Source organism: Quercus robur, chromosome 12 (genome assembly GCF_932294415.1).
Source record: "Quercus robur chromosome 12, dhQueRobu3.1, whole genome shotgun sequence".
In the NCBI taxonomy this organism is placed as follows: domain Eukaryota; kingdom Viridiplantae; phylum Streptophyta; class Magnoliopsida; order Fagales; family Fagaceae; genus Quercus; species Quercus robur.
The window spans coordinates 18,515,468-18,536,689 of record NC_065545.1 but is presented as its reverse complement, the minus strand read 5'-3'; the positions used below and the strand labels follow the sequence as shown (position 1 = coordinate 18,536,689).

General features: G+C 34.4%; 2 protein-coding genes across 4 annotated transcripts; both read left to right on the top strand.

The window, feature by feature from the left end:
- The first annotated feature begins 499 nt into the window (after nucleotides 1-499).
- On the top strand, nucleotides 500-5,330 carry LOC126709413 (uncharacterized). Of its 2 annotated transcripts, none has more exons than XR_007649381.1 (9): nucleotides 500-676; nucleotides 926-1,033; nucleotides 2,367-2,428; nucleotides 2,520-2,756; nucleotides 2,831-2,998; nucleotides 3,164-3,213; nucleotides 3,783-3,898; nucleotides 4,468-4,505; nucleotides 4,799-4,917. XR_007649381.1 is itself a non-coding variant. In XM_050409639.1 (9 exons), the coding sequence occupies exons 1-9, from the start codon at nucleotides 634-636 to the stop codon at nucleotides 4,893-4,895; spliced, it is 936 nt and encodes a 311-aa protein (XP_050265596.1). In that variant the 5' UTR covers nucleotides 503-633; the 3' UTR covers nucleotides 4,896-5,330. The 2 variants fall into 2 exon arrangements, 1 of the variants encoding a protein (XP_050265596.1); XM_050409639.1 differs by having other exon boundaries at nucleotides 503-676; nucleotides 3,766-3,898; nucleotides 4,799-5,330.
- An 8,874-nt stretch (nucleotides 5,331-14,204) lies between these two features.
- Nucleotides 14,205-19,663, top strand: LOC126709079 (RNA-binding protein BRN1). Of its 2 annotated transcripts, XM_050409166.1 has the most exons (9): nucleotides 14,211-14,523; nucleotides 14,651-14,733; nucleotides 17,410-17,461; nucleotides 17,638-17,763; nucleotides 17,885-17,964; nucleotides 18,153-18,332; nucleotides 18,521-18,851; nucleotides 18,975-19,118; nucleotides 19,248-19,663. In XM_050409166.1, the coding sequence occupies exons 1-9, from the start codon at nucleotides 14,349-14,351 to the stop codon at nucleotides 19,373-19,375; spliced, it is 1,299 nt and encodes a 432-aa protein (XP_050265123.1). In that variant the 5' UTR covers nucleotides 14,211-14,348; the 3' UTR covers nucleotides 19,376-19,663. The 2 variants fall into 2 exon arrangements, with proteins under 2 accessions (XP_050265124.1, XP_050265123.1); XM_050409167.1 differs by lacking the exon at nucleotides 18,975-19,118 and having other exon boundaries at nucleotides 14,205-14,523.
- Nucleotides 19,664-21,222: the final 1,559 nt, after the last annotated feature.

Here is a 21,222-nt window from a genome sequence, read left to right as displayed (position 1 = left end):
AGGAGGTTACAATGATGCGTAGGATCTTACCACGTGGTCCAACTCACAAGTTCATATACACGAACCTTGTGCTGAGGGTCATCCATGTCTGGACGACCTTCTTTGGTTTCGACGAGCTCTTCTTAAGAACCCTGGATAATAATGGGTGAGTAGTAGGCTTAGTTCCCATGGTGCTTTACATCCGACGGACGACTACTCAAGGACGAGTTTACATTCCATGGACGACTACCCAAGGACGAGCCACACTTCTTTCCCCATCAATTATTTTATTATATAAAAATATTATTTTAATGTGTTGTATTGTAAAATAAAAGTTGAGATATTAAGAATATTGTAAAATAATATAATATAATTGATAAAATAATTTTTTAAAATGATAAAATAAAATGAGATGAAATTTTGAGATGTGAATGCTCTCCTATTAACTCCAGAGCGATGCTAAAAGGCAAAACCACAGATAGGTGTAATTTTGTAATAAAAAAAGAAAGAAAGCATCATAGAATACGGCATCGTGTCGCTTAACAAAGGTATCCATAGATTCCATACGTGCGCACATCTTATCATTCCCTTTGGTCGTCCCCTTTTTCCAAATCCTCAGGACACGTACGAGAAGGTACCTAGGAAATAGCGAAAATGGACAACCAACCTGGTTCCCAGAAATCTTCGATTATTCCAGGTTCTAATTCCCTCTCAATTTAACTCAGGGAAAAAAAAAAAACAAACCTTTTTTTTGAAAAAACAAGCAAAGATAATCAGCACCCACTTCTGAAAATTTCATGTAAACAACTGTGGCTTCTCTCTCTCTAACATTTTCCTCGGCAACCCAAAATGCAAAAAAAGTCTTTTTATTTGTAATTATGATCTTCTTTTGAAAGTAAAGTTTGTTTATGTATTTATTTGTGTTTGAATGAATTGGAACTATTAGGATCTGGGAAAGTCAACAATTGGGCAGCCTCACCATCGCATCTATGCTATCACTTTGGTACAAGTGGGCTTTCTGTTGCGGTTGCCACTGGTGTCACCCATCCTCTAGGTTTTTATTCTTGATCACTTCCTATGCATTTTTTGTACGTGTTACTTTAGAAAAAGTCATACTTGTGTATGTGTTTGTGGGTGTTATGCGTGGTTCAGTATTGTTTGTGTGAATGAAATTGTTTAGTTACAACTTAATGCATAGTTTTAAAGTTAAAGTCTATGCTCAGCTTATCAAATTTGAGGTTGTTAAATGCTCACCTTTGAACTCCAAGAAAGGATTCATGGGTTGTTGTTGAAATTCTGAAGGGGCCACAGCTTTTTGAACTGTTTCGGAATTTGAGATTGCTATGAAAATGTATGTTGGATCGGGTGGGTATATTGGTGCTTTGGAAATTTGAAAATTTTGCTCAACTACCAGAGTTTAACTGCAAAGTAGATTTACACATGGGGGAAAGTTTTAATTCATTGCAATAAATTGTGCACTGGTTGCAAAGCACTACCATGGTCTCTGAGCTCTTCAAAGACCATAAAAGACTAAAATGTACCTTAGATTCAAGTTATTTAAAGAATTAATAGTTATTTTTTAAAGAGAAATTATTGATTTTTTGTTTTGAACTTGAATTTATGTTTTGGATGGAGGAAGATGGGAGGAGGTCAGAGTGGAAGGTGGTTGGAATGTAGTAAAAATAGTGTACCCTGGCCACCAATTCCTCTCCCCCTTGTCTCCCTCTATCTAAACGTGGTGATGTTGCAAGTGGATCCATATTCAAGAGAAGCTTTTATAGTTAACACAAAGTTTCTCACTGACTCTATGTGGATGATGAGTAATGTATAGTAGTTTGCCTATGGATTATGTTTCTATAAGCTCTTTGGCTTGTTGAAGATTATCCCTTGAGGTAGAAGAAGCCAATCTATGTAGTTCAGTACCATTGTCAAGGTTCATTATTGCATTTCGAGCATATGTGTATACTTGTCCACTGGCCCTGCAGCTTAGGGAATAGGGATCAAGTATAAATTTCAAGATGGTTTGCTGACTTTTTATCACACAAGCTGGGAGGCTTTGTGTAAAGAAATAGAGTGGCTAATATAGTCTGATAATTTTCTTGGCATTTATTCTTGAGTACTGGAAGATGGAATGCAGAAAAAATAATAAGAATTGATGTAAGGGTAGAGTTACAAATCTTGACACAAGTATTTGCAATATAATTTTTTGTAAGGTGGCATTAGATCAAGACTTTCTGTGGGATGTTGAAGTTAATTCAAGAGTTTTGAAATTTTTAAATAAGAGACTATAACATAAGAACTCAGGAAAAATAAGAAATTCTAGAAGGAAAATCTTTGTGTTTCTGTTGAATCTATAGGTTTCTAATTTATCTTAGATTGGAATGCAGATGTACTCAAAGTCAGGCTACAAATGCAACTTGTTGGCCAGAGAGGTCCTCTAACAGGAATGGTATTTTGCCAAGCCTTGGGTGTACTTTCATTATTATGATCTGTTTTATCATATTTTTTTCTCTGAGGCTTGTATTTATGGATGTACACAGGGAAATTTATCAGTTCATATATTGAAGAATGAAGGACCAAGGTCTATGTATCTAGGATTGGCACCTGCATTGACAAGGTCGGTTGCTTATGGTGGTCTTCGTTTAGGCTTGTATGAGCCCTCGAAATATGTTTGTGAACAGGTTTTTGGGTCCACCAATATCTTTGTTAAGATTGCATCTGGAGCATTTGCTGGTGGTTTTGCAACCGCACTGACCAATCCAGTTGAGGTTGTAAAGGTAATGTTTCCATGTCAGATGAATTTAAACTGTTTTTCATAGATTTGTTCTGAAAAATAATTTCCTGTCATCAGGTGCGGTTACAAATGAACCCAAACTTGAGAAGAGGACCGATTGGAGAACTGCGCAGAATTGTTTCTGAGGAAGGAATTAGAGCTCTGTGGAAGGGGGTTGGCCCTGCCATGGTCAGGGCTGCTTCTATGACTGCATCACAGCTGTCAACATATGATGAATCCAAGCGGGTCAAGTTCTAAGCATGATCTTTTTCACTTTGAATATCCACGATGTAATTTCCACTGTATCTGAATAGTTAGTGTCATTTGATTGGCAATATGAAAAGAATGTTTGTCTTAATATCTTCTTTTTTTTGTTTACTAATGGTTTTCTCCATCTTCCTATATGTGCAGATTTTGATCAGGTGGTCACCACTTGAAGAGGGATTTCATCTTCATCTCATGTATAGTACTACTCTTAGCTTTTGTTTTGTTCTGTCTTTTTGTGTAGATCTGCCCAAACCTGCAATTCGAGCTAGAGTAGGTTGGCATGGTCTGAAAACCTGGACTGTGCTTGTAAACTGTAGAAGTTGAGGTCATGATATGATGAAGATTATTTACTTTAAAACAAAAATAATTTTAAATAAAATGATAAAAACTAATGTATAAAAAAGTAGTAAATCTATGTTCTATTCTAAAATAAATGAGAGATAATTTCTTTCCTTTTGGGACATTGGTAAATATGGTAATTAGTAATATGAAATGGGTATGTATATATGTGTGTATGTGTGTGTGCATGTATGTCTGTATTGTGTCTAACCACATTTGCTCATAAACTATTGAACTTGAAAACCTAGCCTGTTGATGTTATTCAGGTTGATCTACTATTCAATCTGGGGTTAAATAATGTTGGAGATGTACATTATAAGCATACCCTCATATTATGTTTTACATAACAAGAATGGCAAAAAAAATATCATATGTTTATGGCTAACTGTATATTTCACCTTTTGAAGCTCAAGTATGGTTGCAGGCACTGTCAGCACCCTCATAACTGCACCAATGGACATGATTAAAACCCGTCTCATGTTGCAACGAGAATCTAAAGAAGTTGGGAACTACAAAAATGGATTTCACTGTGCATATCAGGTTTTTGAATTTGTTTTCATTTTCATTTTACATTGATTTTTTATATTCATTCCTTTCTTAAATTTGTGGGTGATTGTTACTGTTGGCAATTTTGTAACTTTGAGAAAGGAATATTTATGAAATTTCCATGAATGAGATACCCATGGGATGCATGTAACGAACCCAAAAATGAAAAATCTTAATTTTCCCTCTTCCTGGTGTTGAGGATAGACAACATGATTCTGTGGTGGCTATGTAGCATGAAACAACAAATTCTAGTACTGTTAATTCTTGTGTCTCTGATACAGACTGGGTACTTATTTTTTGACCATTTGTTTCATTTTCTTAATTGATGCACTAATTTAGTACAGAGGGCTTTAGCTACTCCACATGCAAATCTGCACCTGTTTTTTTTTGTCTTATAGGTTGGATTTCACCTTTTTTATTTACACATTTTCCACTGTATTTGCTCTTACTGGCCACTATGAGGACACCAATATATGAAGAATAATACTGACCAGAATTATTTCTTTTATTAGAAAGGCAGCTTGGCCTTTCTTGTCTAATGTGTTTGAGATTTATGGTTTCAGGTTTTGCGCACTGAAGGTCCCAGGGGACTTTACAAGGGGTGAGTTTTGGTTTAAGCATCCACATTCATGCTCTCTAGTTTGATCCATGTATTATATATGTATATGTCTAATTCTTTGCAATATTCAAAGATTTATGGAAGCCATGAACTAATTGCAAAGCTCATCATGAAGTTTCAGATAATCTCTATTACTAGGCTTTAAGCAATAAAACTAGATCATGCAACTGCTTTTTTGGTTTGAGAAACTTTACAATCACTAGCTCAGAGAATTTTGAAGATTTTAAATTTGTGTGCTTGAACAAATCAGGTAGCTAACTTCTATATTTTATCAGGGGGCTTGCAATATTTGCAAGATTGGGTCCACAGACTATGATTACCTTCATACTTGTTGAGAAGTTACGCAAGCTTGCTGGATTAGATGCAATCTAGCCATGGGATTTGTCTTTTTGCAACTGCCATCATTTTCTTGCCGTAATGGCTTTATTGTAGCATGGGGGGACAAACACCATCATTGCCAGAAAGTCCCAGTTAAGAGGGAATTTATTGTAGTATTCATATCCAAAATTTTTGGGGTGACTGAGAAATGTCATGCCATTACAAAGGAACCGGAAAATTCATTTTGAGTTCCAGAGTTGCAGTGGTCTAGGATTGAATCACTGATTTTGTTGTAATAATAATATACTTAAACCTGTCCCCACTTTTTTTTTCCCGGGGTCTCAGGCTAGATTCAATTGGAACAGAATATCCTTGTACTTTGATGTTGTTTTACTATCATGGTTGTTGTATTAATAAATGATTGGTGACTTACTCATTCTGACTTGAATGAAATCCAGCAAAGTTAGCCAATCCTCATTATTTTTTCAATGATATTGCACCTATTGTTTTGTCTTTTTCCATTATTTAAGGTAAGATGTCCATCAAGAATCTGCTGGGGTTGACCTGGACCAGTTGGAATCCTGTTAAGAAACAGCTTGAAACTTGAAAGCCAGACTTCTTATTTACTGTACTTTTGTTTTGTTAAATATTTGTTAGGTACATCTAACTCCCATTTGACTTTAGAGGAGCTTTTCACATTAGGGTCTTATTTTTCTATGACGGTGCTACACTTTTTGTCAATTTCCCATCTCATTTTAATCTTTTGTTATTTACTTTGATATTGTCACTGCTACATTCTTGTCCTTTTATCAGGCTCTCTCTCTCATTCTCATTTTCCTTTCTTTTTTCCGTTTCCCATTTCATTTTTTCACAACAAAAGCGGGCCACTGGAGATGTGACCCAACCTCCAGTTCAATTATCAATATATATATATATATATATTTTTTTTTTTTTTTTTTGAGAAACTTTTTTTATCAATAAATCTAGTTGAAATGCTTGGGATATAGTTTTTTCACTACAAATTTAATAATTATTTAAGTAGTTATCTATGAGTAATAAATGGAACTAACATTTATGGATCCATTGTTTTTTCTCCCGGCACTCATAGTTGACTACTTCAACAATTATGAAATTTGTTGTTAAAAAAGTTATCCATAACATTATTGAAAATAATGAATTAATACAAAATTTTGTCATTTTTTTGGCGTGATATATTTTAATAGTAGTAATATTATTTTCACATGCGGCACTAATTAATTTTACATGTTTTATATAATAAAAAAAAAAGTAACTTTTTTTTTTAGAAAAAGAGTTTCAACCTATGGTGTCTGCTTTTGAATCTTTGATGAACAAAATTTCGTCACTTTTTTTACGTTGACGTGATATATTTTAATAGTAGTTGTGGTTGCACGATTTTCCCGGCCCAACTTCTGTTGATCAGGCCTTGGCCCAAAGCACAACCCACAATAAATACTTGTAGAGAATGGGTTAAAGAGCTTGGCCTCAATGAAACTAACAGGTCTAATGCATGTAGTGTACTGCTTGCTGAAAGGAAATAAGAACGCAAAGAAGGATTCCTCAAGTCTGATTTTATTTCTTTTGTTCCTCTTACAATTCTCCCGTCCCTTCTTTGAGGGACTTCACTACATTATATATTTTTCTTCTTTTCATCCCAGCCTTACACCTGTTAGTCATCCAAGCCTCCACTCGAGCACCTGTCCCATCAGACGCCCTCATCAGACCCTTTGTGAGTTGCAGAGGCCAAGGCGGTACTGTTCAGGGGTCTTTTCCTCATTAATGCGGCCAAGAGGGTGGTTGGGGCGCAATTAATGTGGTGGTAGCCTTCCGTGAGATATTTTGAATTTAATTCGTTTTATATGTTGGGGAAGGTGAGCTGAAATGGCTGAGCAGAGTTTCTCGTCTGGCTTCATGATGTCCGAGGACGAATTGCTTCTCGGACGGGTTTCCTTGGAGCTGCTGGGATTGGGTAATGCTGCATACGAGGCTCTTCCTCGGATAATACGCTCCTCGGACGGGCCTGAGTTTGGAATAGCCCATCATTTTTGGGCCGGCCCCCACAGTAGTAATTTCACATGCGGCACTAATTAATTTGACATGTTTTATAAAAGAAGTGATTTTTTTTTTTTTTTTTTTTTTTTGTGAGAGAGAGTTTTAACCTATGACGTTCACTTATGATGATAAGTTCTTTATCATTAGACCAAGACATCAATTGATTTTTAAATTGAATCCTAGATCTCTTATTCAAGATTAGAGACTTTACTAGTAGAACTAATTGGAACCCACAAGTAGAGGTGTTCACCAAACGGCATAAACTGCGAAAATAAAAAAATACACCAAAACCGCTCGCAAAATGGCATAACCACATCGCATTGCAAGTAATAGTGCACGACACTACATGGTGCAGTACAGTTTGCGGTTTTGTAATAAGAAAACAACACAAACTGCACCACACAATCTCTATATATTAATATATTTATTTATTTTTAATATTAAATATATTATTAATAGTTTAGTTTTCAACAAAGAAAAAAAAAAAAAAGAGTTTGATAATCCTAGCAAGTGTTGACTAGAAAAGCCAGCCTAAAATAAAGAAAAACTAGCTCAATAGTTTAAAACTTGGCCCAAAACAAAGGGAAAAATTAGTTTTGGACTGGGTAGAAAAAACCAAATTTTTTTAAAAATATACCGACTTCAAGCCGTTCAAAATGCATACATCGCACTACACGTGTGACCGCAAAAATGAGATGCGGTGAGGTTATGATTTTGGCTAAACTCTAAATTGCATTGTACTGCACATGTGACCGCAAAAATAAGATGCAGTGCAGTTATAGTTTTAGTTAAACCGCATCGCAAAGTGTGGTGCTAAAAATGGTCTAAAACCGCACCGCAAACACCCCTACCCACAAGTGACATATTTTAAAAGGAATGAGTAATATTACTTTTTTATGGGTCATTAACTAATACGACTTTTAATAAGATAAGGCTTGGGGTCAGTATCTTGTTACAGTGAATGTGTCATGATTTTAATGGGTCCAACATAACAGGGCACACGACATGCTGGAACCATGCCAAGTCCCTATTAATATGCAAGAATCACGTTTAGCATTATTAGTTAAGTTATTTCTAACCAATGGCTTGTAATCAAAGACGTATCCAAATCCACTTGGAATTTCATTTTCGTTTTTATAATTTTGGTGGGGGAAATGGAAAGTGCACTTGATCACAGCTTTGAAAATTGAAACAAAGACTTGAGGTCACCGTCAGCCCACTTTGAGCAATTGACCAAGGCGGAGGAGAGATATTAATTCCAACATGGCATGCAAATGGATTAGGGTCCCACGACTCTTTTGTTCGCTGCTTATTGGTGGCTGCCAATCAATTCATTCACGCTTTTTTACTATATTCAAAGTGGATATACATATAAATAATCACAAATAGAGCTGATCCAAAATGGATATATTGCATAAGACCTTTTCTTTGCTTTAAAGGGTAAAAAAAAAAAAAAAAAACCCAGAAACTTGGTTCTACGTATCATACTTCTTTATGTGTAAAAGTAAAACTAAATATATGCTTCTCTTTCATTGTGTATTTACTTTTTAGTATATATAGGTCCACATAGAACCACCTTTTATGTGAAAAAGTTCCTATTGAAATAATTTTACTAAGAAATAAACTAGAGCTCAATGGCAAAATTACTTGTTTAGCAACGAACGTATATCCATTTGCCAATGTTTTTCTAGGTATGCATAAATGAAAATCAAACGTATATCCATTTGCAACTTTGTTTAACTGAAATTTAAGGATTTTAAAGTCAATCTGCGCAATCCATTACTATGATATAAATATGAAAATTCATAGATTTTATTCTTTTTTTTTTTTGGCAGGTCTAACTCGAAAGTTGAAGGTTATGAGTCCAAGTGTCCAACTGTCATGAGGACCTACGGATTTTATTTAGTAAAAGTTCTTCAATTTCTTCTATAATTAAAGACACCTTAAATTTGCTCATTTTTACCACATCCTATCATAGATAAGACTATTGCACGCACCATATCATCATACTTGAGATCATTTGACTAATGAAATTCTAGTCGAAAAAACTATCATGCAAGATAATAAAAACTTGATCAAGCCACTTTTGAAAAGGAAAGTAATTACAAACTTTGATGAGTGCATGAAAAAATTTTAGATGAAAACTTTTAGGTTCAGTTTATCTGTTAAAGTAGCTACAATACGAGTGCCACTCTTATTGTCACTGCCCAAATAGCTATGGGCCAAACCAGATTCTGTAGAGGTGACTGTTGATGAGGTAATTAGGCACGCAATGTTTTGTTGTGATGGATGCAAATAAAAAACGATGTTACTTAAATCACAACAAATTATTTTTAACGTTACTCTATATGGTCCTCAATGTTATCATTGAGTTTTCAAAACAATACCATCTGAACATATATGTTTTCATACCGAATTTTACGACTTGTTGATTTCTATGCGACTGTGACTGGTTAACAAAAAGTGGTGGATTAGACTCGTAGTATATCATTGAGTTTTCAAAGCAATACCACAGACATGCCTATTTTCATACCGAATTTTATAGCTTGTTGATTTGTGTGTGACTGTGACTGGTTAATGAAAAGTGGTGGATTGGACTCACAGTATATCATTGAGTTTTCAAAACAATATGCTTATTTTCATATTGAATTTCACAACTTGCTAATTTGTGTGTAATTGTGACTAGTGTACATTACACTAGCCAAGGCAAACTTGAGTGTTGATGTGACTGGATTCGGACCTTACACATGGGCCAATTGTGAGGAAAGGGGGAGGAACGTTGGCTAAAGGAAGAGTACTTTCAGCTCATTCCAACGACGTGACCATCTTGGGGAAAAGTGAAATATACTTCTGGTATGGACACCCAATACCAGCGTAAAAGGGAGATAGCGACCCCTTATGGTTAGAAGTTATAGAACACCCCTCATTGGCTAAATTTACGCTGGACCACTGCTAAGGGCACGTGCATCACTCCTGACCTCCTTGATGTCCATTTCCTTATCTATGACCTATCCTCCACGGTGTAGCAGAATCGCCCTTAATCCCATTACCCTGACATTGGCAAGTCTTATTTCTCCTCTAGTCGTAGTATAGTACAATAGTTGTATTAGAGTTTAAATGAGGGAGTGAGGGCTTGGCACCTTTCCTTATGTACCTAACAATATTTCTCGTACTATAAGAGGAACATGTTGCTGAACAATTAGGGCAAGAGGCAAGAAAGATAGAGGGAAAAGGCAGAAGTTTGGGTAGGAAAGTGAGGTAAAAAGAGAGGCTTTCTATAGGAAGAACATCACCATATGTAAAAACCTAAACTTTCATATAATAGAAAGCTTTAAGGAGTGAATGATATTCTATCCTTCATTCAATCGTGGTTTTTCATCCCTATCCAAAGGTTTTCCACATATGTTACACGTCTTCTTTACTTTCTTTATTTTGCCTTTGCATTTCTTTAGAAGTTAAAGTATTAAAGTTCCCATTTTTATTGTTCATGAGCTTTGCACTTAAATGTAATGTTAGATCCATAGCTTATTTTCCTTTACAAGCTTGATAATCTAAGTTGCACGTACAACTGGTTAACGAAAAATTGTGGATTAGACTTGCACCGTCCTATAAATCAGTAAGGACACGTTTGGTAGACTGTAACAGTAATTACATAGGAATATGAATAGATATTGCAAGGAATACAAAATGTTGTAATGTAATGTTTATTACTATTTATTTGTTTGATGACAACACCATAATAGAACTCTGAAGACAATGGAATGAAAACATTTTAAATCAAATTTAAGATATATTTTAGGAAATATCTTACTCATATAATTATATTTCCTAAAAAATAATATTTTTTAAATTTAAAAGAGAGATTAGTTATTTTTTATAATTTTTTATTTTCATAATTGTTATGTGTATATGGAAAGTTTGTTTATTTATAAATATATTAATTATAGAATTTAATACTCCTACTAAGGAATAGCTATTAGATCCCTTTTAGAGATGAATAGTTATATCTCATTTTAAAGAATAGCTATTCCTTGTAATAAAAACATAACCAAACTATTGAATAGCTAAACTATAGGAATAACTATTACATTACAGTGTCTATTTCAATGTACCAAACATACCCTAGGTATCAGTAAGTTATGAAAGTGGGTGTTTCTTTTTTTTTCTCATGCAAATGTCGGTAACTTTGTGTGGGGGTTTTGTCTCTTTGGACGTGGAGACTTAAACAAGGGTGAAAAGTGCCAGTTGCTGCAAAGACTTGCACAGTAGCTTAGGCTATTGGCAATAACACCTTGGAGGAGGAGGAGCTAACTAGAAATCATAAAAGAAAAAAAGAAGAAGAGCTTGGCGGGACAGTCTGGCGTACTTATATATGTGCCTTAGTTTTCACTGTTATCTACCGTTGTACCCCTCTATATCCAATTTACGGTTTTGACCTTTTGTTCTAATCACAATAACATTCATGCACTCTCCACACACCAACAAGTAACGGTATCCGTACTCCTTTACTTGACAATGACCCGGATACTAAGCTGGTCAACTACGGCAGAAAATAATATATTGTCTTTTTTCTTTTTTGGATTTTGAATATCTTTCTTATTTTTATTTTTTATATGTTTTTTTTGGGGTCAAAATTCTGTAATATTAGTTCTCATTCTAAGTCTCAGTGCCTGATTTGGAAATTCATATTTGTTTTCAGTTTACCATAATGAGTAATCAAGTATTGGGAATATATTTCTCAAATATATATATATATATATATTGAGAATATATTCCTCCATTGGTTTCACAACTTTTCAGTCCCATGCCAAAGTATCTTTACTCAAATTCTTGCAAAAAAAGAGTTTCTTGTATCCTAAAAAAAAAAAATTCTTGTAAGTTCTGTGTACAACTTCTTGGCTCTGATATGTAGTTGTCCAAAATAGTCTCAAATTATATATACTTACACTCGACAGATCTACGATGAGTATATACGTTATAGAAATGCTAATAGGTATGTAAAAATATAACTCCATAAATTTAAGTAGAAAATATTTTTCACCGCTATTAATGTGATTGATTGTAATTAGTGTATAGTAAAAATAATGTTAGCAGTAAATTTAGTTTAGATAAAAGTGATGTTACTCAAATTACTACTTAATAGTTCGTAACAAAAGTATGTCTATAATATTGATTTTTTAAATCCACTTATGTATTTATCTTTTCATTTGAATTTGGACTCAGCATAAGTGTTTATGGACTGCTGATTCTGAATTTTTATTGACTATTTAAGCTAATTAATGAAATTCCCTTATTATATTAATAAAAAAGAATATACTTTTATGTTTGAGGGGAATAAAAAACTAAAGAAGACAAAAACATAAAAGAAAAAAAAGTGCAAACTTTTCCATTAAAAATTGAAAAGGAACCCTTCAATTTCCTAGTGGGAAATTTTGACTCACTGTTAGATATATTATACATTGAATGACAAAATATCGTTCAATAAGAATTTTCACTGATCTGCAACAATCAACATGTTATATGCATGCTTCTGTGAGTAACTTAACAAATAAGAACATGTCAAAGTCATACGTATATAAAAAAAAATCAATAATATATAATCCATAAGATTAGGACGTATACAAATTTTTTTTCCTATATTTAATACAAAGCTTAAGCAATAGAGATGGGTAGGTATTTTCCCATCAATAGTGGTTGAAGTCAGCATTAATTTCCCACTAGTAGTTGAAATGACGGTTCAAGAAGTATATAGAAGGAAATTGTTTTCATATCGGTCTTAAATAGTTACCTAAAACCCATTATCTACAAGCTAACTACGTAAATAACTTGTACCTCATTCCTAATGTAGACAGATACATAGCACATTGCCTCTATAGTGACCCTTTGACGCAAGAATATACTATGCACCATCATTTTCGAATAAAAATGAAGGAATAGAGAGAGAAAGAGATAGAGATAGTGAGAATCAATTGCAAACAAACAAAGTAAACGAGGAAAAAGGAATTGAGAAAGCCAAACAAACATAGGTGTGTCCTTTTTGGCGTGGTGTTAGCTAGGGTTGCATCATGACCAAAAAGAACAAAGCTTTTAGGGACCTGTCACTTTTTATTCTAGTTAAACTCAAGCTGAGAAAGGGAAATTTTTGTTTTACAATAATTGAAGGTGGGAGATCAATTTACCAATTAAAAGTAAACAAAGTTGTGCCGCAATCTTCTCTTCCAATGGAATTTATCGTCATAATTAGCATATATATACCAGTTTGAATAGATCACAGGAATTGTTAGTTGTGACCCAAGGTAGCATAACTATTGCTTTCATTGCTAGAAGGTAGTCTGTCACAAATTCTACTTATTTTTTTTCCAAAAAAGAAAAAGAAAAAAGAAGAAGAGAAATATAGAGCTAAAATGAGTTTGTACTTTTCCAATATGAAATTTTCATATATTTACTTAATTCACTTCAAATTTTATAATACCACAAAATCTTATGCTACTGATCAATAGAATATAGTTGGCAATTACATTATTTTTATAAATGGTAAAAGTAAAACATAGTCATTTTTTATATTTTATAAATATTTAAATCAGTGAATAAAACATTTTTTTAATTGAAACAAGAACAAACAATTAAGAAAGATTTTCTCCAAATCTATATTAGAAGTCAAACAAGAAAAAAAAGAGAAGAAGATAATGTTATATTAGATACACAACTCTTCAATACGATTTTGTCGTTAAATAAAGATCGTGTTTTATTGTCAAGCATCTTATAATTTTTATTTTTAAAAAGAGTCTTATAACTAAATTGATACATCTTGAAAATTTTAATAAAGAAATATAGAATTTTAATCTCCTATATTTAATTATCAAATAATAAAATTGTGAAATAAAAATTATAAAACATATACAAATGGTCAATATATAGCATGGAATTTTTAATTTTAATTTATAAGGGTAATAGTGAACAGTATAGCTTATATATATTAAATTTGGCCAAAAAATAAGTACTTTTGTCTCCGTCATTAACTGAACTCTAAGAAATGTACCTTAATTTAGTACCTAACGAAACCAAACTGTTTCCTTGTCTGCAAAACAAAAGTATAATAAAAGGGGCATTAACGTTAATTCAGTTACATACAGTCTGACAAAGCGCGAGGCTACTAGTACAGCTGTAAATGGCAGTCTTCGTAAATAAAACAGAAAACCAAACCCAAAGACAAAAAGTTCAATTATAATAAATCCAAACTAAGATCCATCCATCTTCTCCACTGTATAGATATAGAAATCGAAATTTTACAAATCAAAAACCTCATTTTTTCCAAACAAACAAATTTAAAAAAAAAAAAAAAAACCAAAAAAAAAACCGCTAGAGAGAGAAAGCAGGGCAAGAATTTAGAGAGAGAAATCAGAGAGAGAGAGAGAGAGAGAGAAACTGTGAGCGTTAATGGCGGAGGGGAAGAGAGAGAGAAGAGAGAGTAGCAGCGAAGAGAGCGTGAAGCTATTCGTGGGTCAAGTACCGAAGAACATGACGGAGGTTCAGCTTCTCACAATGTTCAGAGAGTTTGCTCTCGTCGACGAGGTCAACATCATCAAAGACAAAACCACGCGCGCCTCGCGTGGTTCGCTCTCTCTCTCTCTGTTTCTCAACTCACATTCTTGAATTTTCTTTGGGTTCAAATCGAAAGTTTCAGAGTGTGTCACACGGCTTTGTTTGAAGAACCCTAATTTTTTTTTTGGTTTCTGTAGGTTGTTGCTTTGTGATTTGTCCGACGAGGGAAGAGGCAGACAAGGCAGTCAATGCGTGTCACAACAAGAAAACTCTATCTGGGGTTAGTTCAATTTTTGATCTTTAAGAATTTTTTTTTTTTTAGAAATTCGAAGCCACTACTGCTAACAATGCGTGCTTATTATTGGTGTAAAATTTTGATCTTTGACTAAGTGGTAAAAATAATAAAGAAGAACTGGTTTCCCACTGGGTTTTGTACTGTAAAGCTGGTGCATTGGTAAATTTATGGGCTTTGTTGTAAATAAAAATGATGTTGACTATTAAGGGGTTTATGTGTCAGTGTAACTGTTTGTGAAAAAATGGGTATTTAGCGGTGGGCATTTATAGCAATTTTTATAGCTGGGGTTTAGCATTGAATTCTGAACAACACTGTGGATTTACTGTATATGTACTGTAGCTTGTTTGGGTTGAAGGTAGAATTGTGGAGTTTGAATCCAGCTAGTGGAGGGTTGTGAACTATCAATTATTTCAGATTAATGGGGGAAAAAGGTGTTTTTATAGTGTTTGTGTGGCTTTACATTTGACACTGTATGGACTCTTTGCACTTGAAAATCAATGCTGTGTCTTTATGACCAAAATTTCATCTCCCCCTTTTACTCTCCCTTTAAAGAATCTTTGTTCTTTTTATTTATTTTTTATGTCTTTTCTCTCTTTATCCTAAAAGAGTTTTTCTCTTTGTTTAAGAAACTGATTGAAAGCATTTTAGGTTTGATTGCTATTGCCATAATTTTAGGGATTCTTTGTTGGGTTTCATCAAATTAAAAAAGGCTGGGGGAAATTTTTACCACATTGACTGATTTGCTGTGTCAGCAATATAGAATTATGTGAAATTAGTTTGTTATGCTTGAACACAAAAAGAAAAGGATGTATCTTTGATAGCATTTTTGGTTACTATTATGTTGCATTTATTGCAATTAGCGAATGTAAATGCTGTTGGTCTTCTTTATATTTTCACTTTTTAATGTGTAACTTGGTGCATTGTGTACATTATGAGTTTCAGGTTTGTTCATGAGTATAACAGTAGAAGAAAAATAAATCAAAACTGTGAGCAAAGCCTTAGTCTTAAAATTTTGGGGTCAACTATGGATTCACAACAAATTAGTTAGGATCGACCACATGTATTGTTTTCATCAATTCTATTCTATCAAAGGTCGAATGCTCTATTACTTTCTTAATTGACATGTCCTTTTTTATTACTTATACTAATGTGAAAAATAGTGTATCTTAGGTGCATAACATTAGTTCCAACTAACCAATTGTTCATGATTGTCAGCACATAAGCATTGGTATGCAACGTATTTACCAATCCAAAAAAATAGAAAAAGCATTTGTATACAACACCATGACACATAATTGGCTGTTGGTACCTTAGTAAATAGATCCTGGCAGCTTGCTCCAACAATGTTAAAATTTTGAGTGTAGCACTACTAAAGTGCAGCGCTAGTTTAAAAGATAAATATTAGAAGGAAATTATGCAATATATTTGACTAGCATTACCATGCAGAAATAGTCACATGAGTGTAGTGTATGCATGGCCCATAAGCACCTAGATGGTAATTTACTTGCCCGACTGATCAATTTATCCGGTAAATTACAGGGAGTTCATGTAGCCCATGCCAGATTAATCATTTTACCTAACTAATGAACAATATATAAGATATTTTCTTTCTAACACTATGACACAACAACTTTAGGGTCTGTTAAATACTTAAAATAAAAAAAATAGTTATGTTTCATGGACAATGAGAATTGATCTAGCTTATATTAATTTCTTTCATTTCCTCGTGAATTTGGACTGCAAGCCCTTCCAAACAATGTCATCCATTTGATGCATAGATAATTTGTTAGATACTTTGCTGCTGACAGTGATGTTGGTAGTGTGATCATGTTGCTAATCACATAGCAAAAATGTTTGGTAAGGACTAGGGAATGTCTAGCTGGAATGCCTATTGTTATTAGCAAATGCTGACACATAATTGGTATGTGGGTAAAAAAAAAAGTCAATTTATGACAAGTTGTAGCAGATTATGAAGACAAATGGCATGGAATGAGAAATTGGCCAATTATTGTGGCTTGAGATGAGATTAGATTAGATCCATTAGCAAGAGCTAATTGAGAATGAAAACTTTAGTTTAGAGGAAATAGTTTTGAATTTTTCTTGGCTGTGAAATAATGAATAGAAAAAATTAGTAATAGGTTAAATGAATTATAAGGGAAATGCAACTTTGTTAACATTGTTCAGATAGAGTATTTATTTTCACATTTTAGGAAATCCCTCTTTTTGTGTGATTTATGCACCAAAAATCATGATTAGCAGGTTGATATATGGACCAATGTGATTAAAAATTTTGCTCATGCAATTTGGCATTTTTCTGACCTAGGTGTTAAAGTGACTGGCGGAGCCCTATGTAGGCCTTGCTGGACCTTCAAGTGATTGCCCAGGCAAGCTTCTCATTTGGGCTCTTGCCTTTGCCTGTATAGCAATTGTGATTTGTTATTGAGCCAAGTAGGAATATTTATGTACGTGAAGTTAATTAAAAATATTTCAAACGACAGACAGAAAATTAATAGAGTTCTTGGTATTTTAATCACCTGAATTCTTGCCCCAGACTTCACTGACTTTGTTCAGCTTATGTTATCTCTGTAGCATTAATGTGTGATATATTCATATTTTTCTCACTCTGATTGTAAGGCGTCCTGTTCTTTCTGTCCAATTCAGGCATCTAGCCCGTTGCAAGTGAAGTATGCTGATGGCGAGTTGGAAAGACTAGGTGTAATATTTATTATTTTAATTACATATTTTGTCATTAAGATGGTTCCTGTGATTGTTGCTGCGTCAGTCTCCTTACTTGATGCAACGTTTTTTTTCTCTTCTTCATTGAATTCTTTATCCTACATTGCATGTCGTGTAACCTGATAAATAATTTTGACCGTGCCTGCTGTCCAGAACACAAGCTCTTCGTCGGCATGCTTCCAAAGAATGTTTCTGAAGCTGAAGTTTCTGCTCTCTTCTCTACATACGGAACTATAAAGGACTTACAGATATTACGAGGCTCTCAGCAGACTAGTAAAGGTACTAGTTAAAAATCTTGCATTTTTTTCTGGCTTGATTGCTTGTCAACTGCTAAAATTATAGACTTCACCAGGCCTCAGCTTATTTATTGGTTGTTCTGTATTGCCTTTTCCTATTGCAGGCTGTGCATTTTTGAAGTATGAGACAAAAGAACAAGCCATTGCAGCCTTGGATGCCATCAATGGAAAGCATAAAATGGAGGTTGGTGCATATTATACATTTTAGTGGAAATTCATTTTAGTACCATCTCTTCTATCGTCTTTAATCTTTCCCAAGTAGTGGGGCTGATTGAGTTGAGTTAGTTTGTGTCTGTTATTTGCTTATGCATATAAATAGTTCAGCATTGGTTGATCTGGTAATCTGAATCTGATCATCTTTTGCTCTAATAGGGATCTAGTGTTCCTTTGGTTGTCAAGTGGGCAGATACTGAAAAGGAAAGGCAAGCTCGGAGGGCTCAGAAAGCTCAATCTCAGGCTTCTAATGTGCCAAATACTGATTCACAACATCCTTCATTATTTGGAGCTTTACCATTGGGTTATGTTCCCCCATATAATGGATTTGGTTATCAGGTTGGTTTCAGAGCTATCACACACACACATATCATAAATACATTTTAGCACTTCGTAACCATGCTCCATTATTGCACCATCTTGCCTCCTAGAAATCATGTCTTGATTGTATGGTTTTGTCATTGACAATGTTGATCTTGTATCTTAGTAAAGTTCAGATTGTAATGGTCATCTCCCTTTTTATGTAGGCTCCCGGATATGGACTTATGCAATATCGCTTGCCACCAATGCAGAATCAACCTGGATTTCATAGTATGATTCCTACGGTAAACCAAGGAAATGCATTGCGTGGAATTGCACCTGACCTTGGCCCCAGTATGAACCCTAGAAATTATGCAATCCCTCCTGCTAGTTATATGGGATCTACTTATCATCTTCAGCATCCCCTGGCATATCCTGGAGGAATGTTCAGCCATCGGCCTTTGAGTAGTTCACCTCGGTCAGTGCCACCTGCAGTTTTAAGCAGTAACTCTGCAACATCTTCCAGCACAGGAAAAGGTTCTGGGGGTCAGGTTGAAGGTTGTTATCTATATTTCATTCTGTTTTTGTCTTGTCTCTTGTTTTTTGTTTTATAGTGTTTTTATTTGGGGGGAAGTTCTTGGTGGTGTTATTCAGTTAAGTATTTTGTCTCCTCTGACTTAGGTCCACCTGGCGCTAATCTATTTATTTATCACATACCTCAAGAATATGGAGATCAAGAACTTTCAACTGCTTTTCAGGGATTTGGTAGGGTCTTGAGTGCTAAGGTTTTTGTTGACAAAGCAACTGGTGTTAGCAAATGTTTTGGTGAGCACATGGTCTAGTTAACCTTCCATCTGACATAAGTTATATCAAGATTTCTATTGTCTAGTTAACCTTCCATCTGACATAGTGTATATTGATATTTCCATCTCTAACCATTAACGCTATTTTCAGGATTTGTTAGCTATGACTCACCAGAGGATGCTCAATCCGCTATTAGCATGATGAATGGATTTCAATTAGGTGGCAAGAAATTAAAGGTTCAGCTAAAGAGAGATAACAAACAGACTAAACCTTATTGAGCTGAGGGCAAGTCAAGGAGGAAAAGCAGAATTCTTAATGATTTGTGGTCGCATGCAACCTGGTCATATTCACTGCAATATCATTATTTGGGGTGGACTAGCGATTAAGTGTGCTCCAATGGGTTGCTCCATCCAACTTGTAATTGCCTCATGGGATTGAAATCCCAGAAACTTGTAATTCATGGTGCATTTTTGTGCCAATACAATTTGTAATTTGTGTATCATGGAAGTACATTAGACATTCATAATTAATTTATTGATTTTTCCCCAGAAAACATCTTTTAGTCATTTTTTGTGTGGAAACAATCATGATGATCTCTCTCTCTCTGGTTCAAAGATTCTTTTTTCATTGTGTTTTCCTTTTCTTTTTGGGTCTCATTTCCTAATCTGCATAATTTATGCAGGGGTGTTGACTATCTATTTCGAAAAATATCATGTATCGATCTCCTGTGTATTTTGAAAATTGTGTGCCGTGCTTCAATTATTTAAGTCTCCATCTCTCTCTGCCTCTGTGAGTGTGTGAAATGCCTGTGAAGTTCATAGATATTGAGTAGTCAGCACAAGCAGTCTTCCTGGCCAAAAATTGTTCTAGAATCGATCCCTAGTGCTTGTCCATGTTGTATCTGTTGAAGACATTTTTTCCTTTTACATTCAGGTTGTTCCCCATATGCTACTATCAACCATAGCCATTTAGGTAGATTACCAAATAGATAGTAAGTTGCCCTGCTTCAATTTTACTCATCACAATGTCAGGTTGTTTCAACATGTTGGTTTTTTCAGTTACATGTTGGAAGCAACTTTCTCTTTCAGTCATTTATTTGAAAATGTTAGATATATGTTCCATGGATGGTTATCCAATATATGTGTGTATATATATATATATGTATATATGTTCCCTGGATGGTTTATTTGATGTAAAATTCAGGTATTTTTTCAATTGAAGTCTTAGCATGTATTGGTATGTAATTTTTTTTTTTGTTAATGAGTATTTACCTTCCTGAACGTCACTGCTGTTGAAGGGCAATTGTGGATTCTACATTCTCTGGTCTCTGTTGGTGCTTCCTTGCTACAACCAGTCCAATATTCTAAGCAATACCGAGGTAGTCTCTATATCAACGGGGGAAAGAATGAAGAGAAGCATTACCATGCTCCCATTTTTTCAATGCTGGTGAAGGTATTTTGCCCTTGGCCTTAACAGAAGTTCTTTAGTTTCCACTTTCTGTTCGTTTAATTTTGGCATCATTATCATGTAAATGAACTGGTCTTCAATTGTGAATTTCTAATCTCATCAGGCTGATTATTTGTCATTATGATGAATCTTGTATCTTTTCCACCCCCTATTATGCATGCCAAGTTTATATTGTCTTGATTTGTGTACTTACTCCTTCAGAGTATTATTGAGTGATGTTCCTTTTGCAAAACTATTCTTTCAATATCACTTATAGGGAGATTTGGTTTCCATGTTGGTGTTTTAGGCTGTTAATCTAGAGTTCAGTGTATACAGAATAATATACAGTGCTCAGATGTGGAACTATAGTTGTTGACTTTACATTTGCTTTCTTATATATTAAGCAATTAAAACAATTTCACCAGGAAATTTTAGGTCACAAAGCATGGAAGAACTGAATTGTCTTGGAATTGATTTCTCTAGTTTTTATGTTAGTTCTGGCAGCTCATGGCCAGATTCTCACTTCGGATAAATTTATGCTTCGTGGTCACCCTTTGGCAAATCATTGTTGTATGTGTTGTTGTAATGAGGAATCTGTGGATCACCTTTTTATTTTTTTTCCTGTTAGCTCATTCTATGTGGATGCATATGCTTTAGCTATTTGGGATTGATTGGGTCA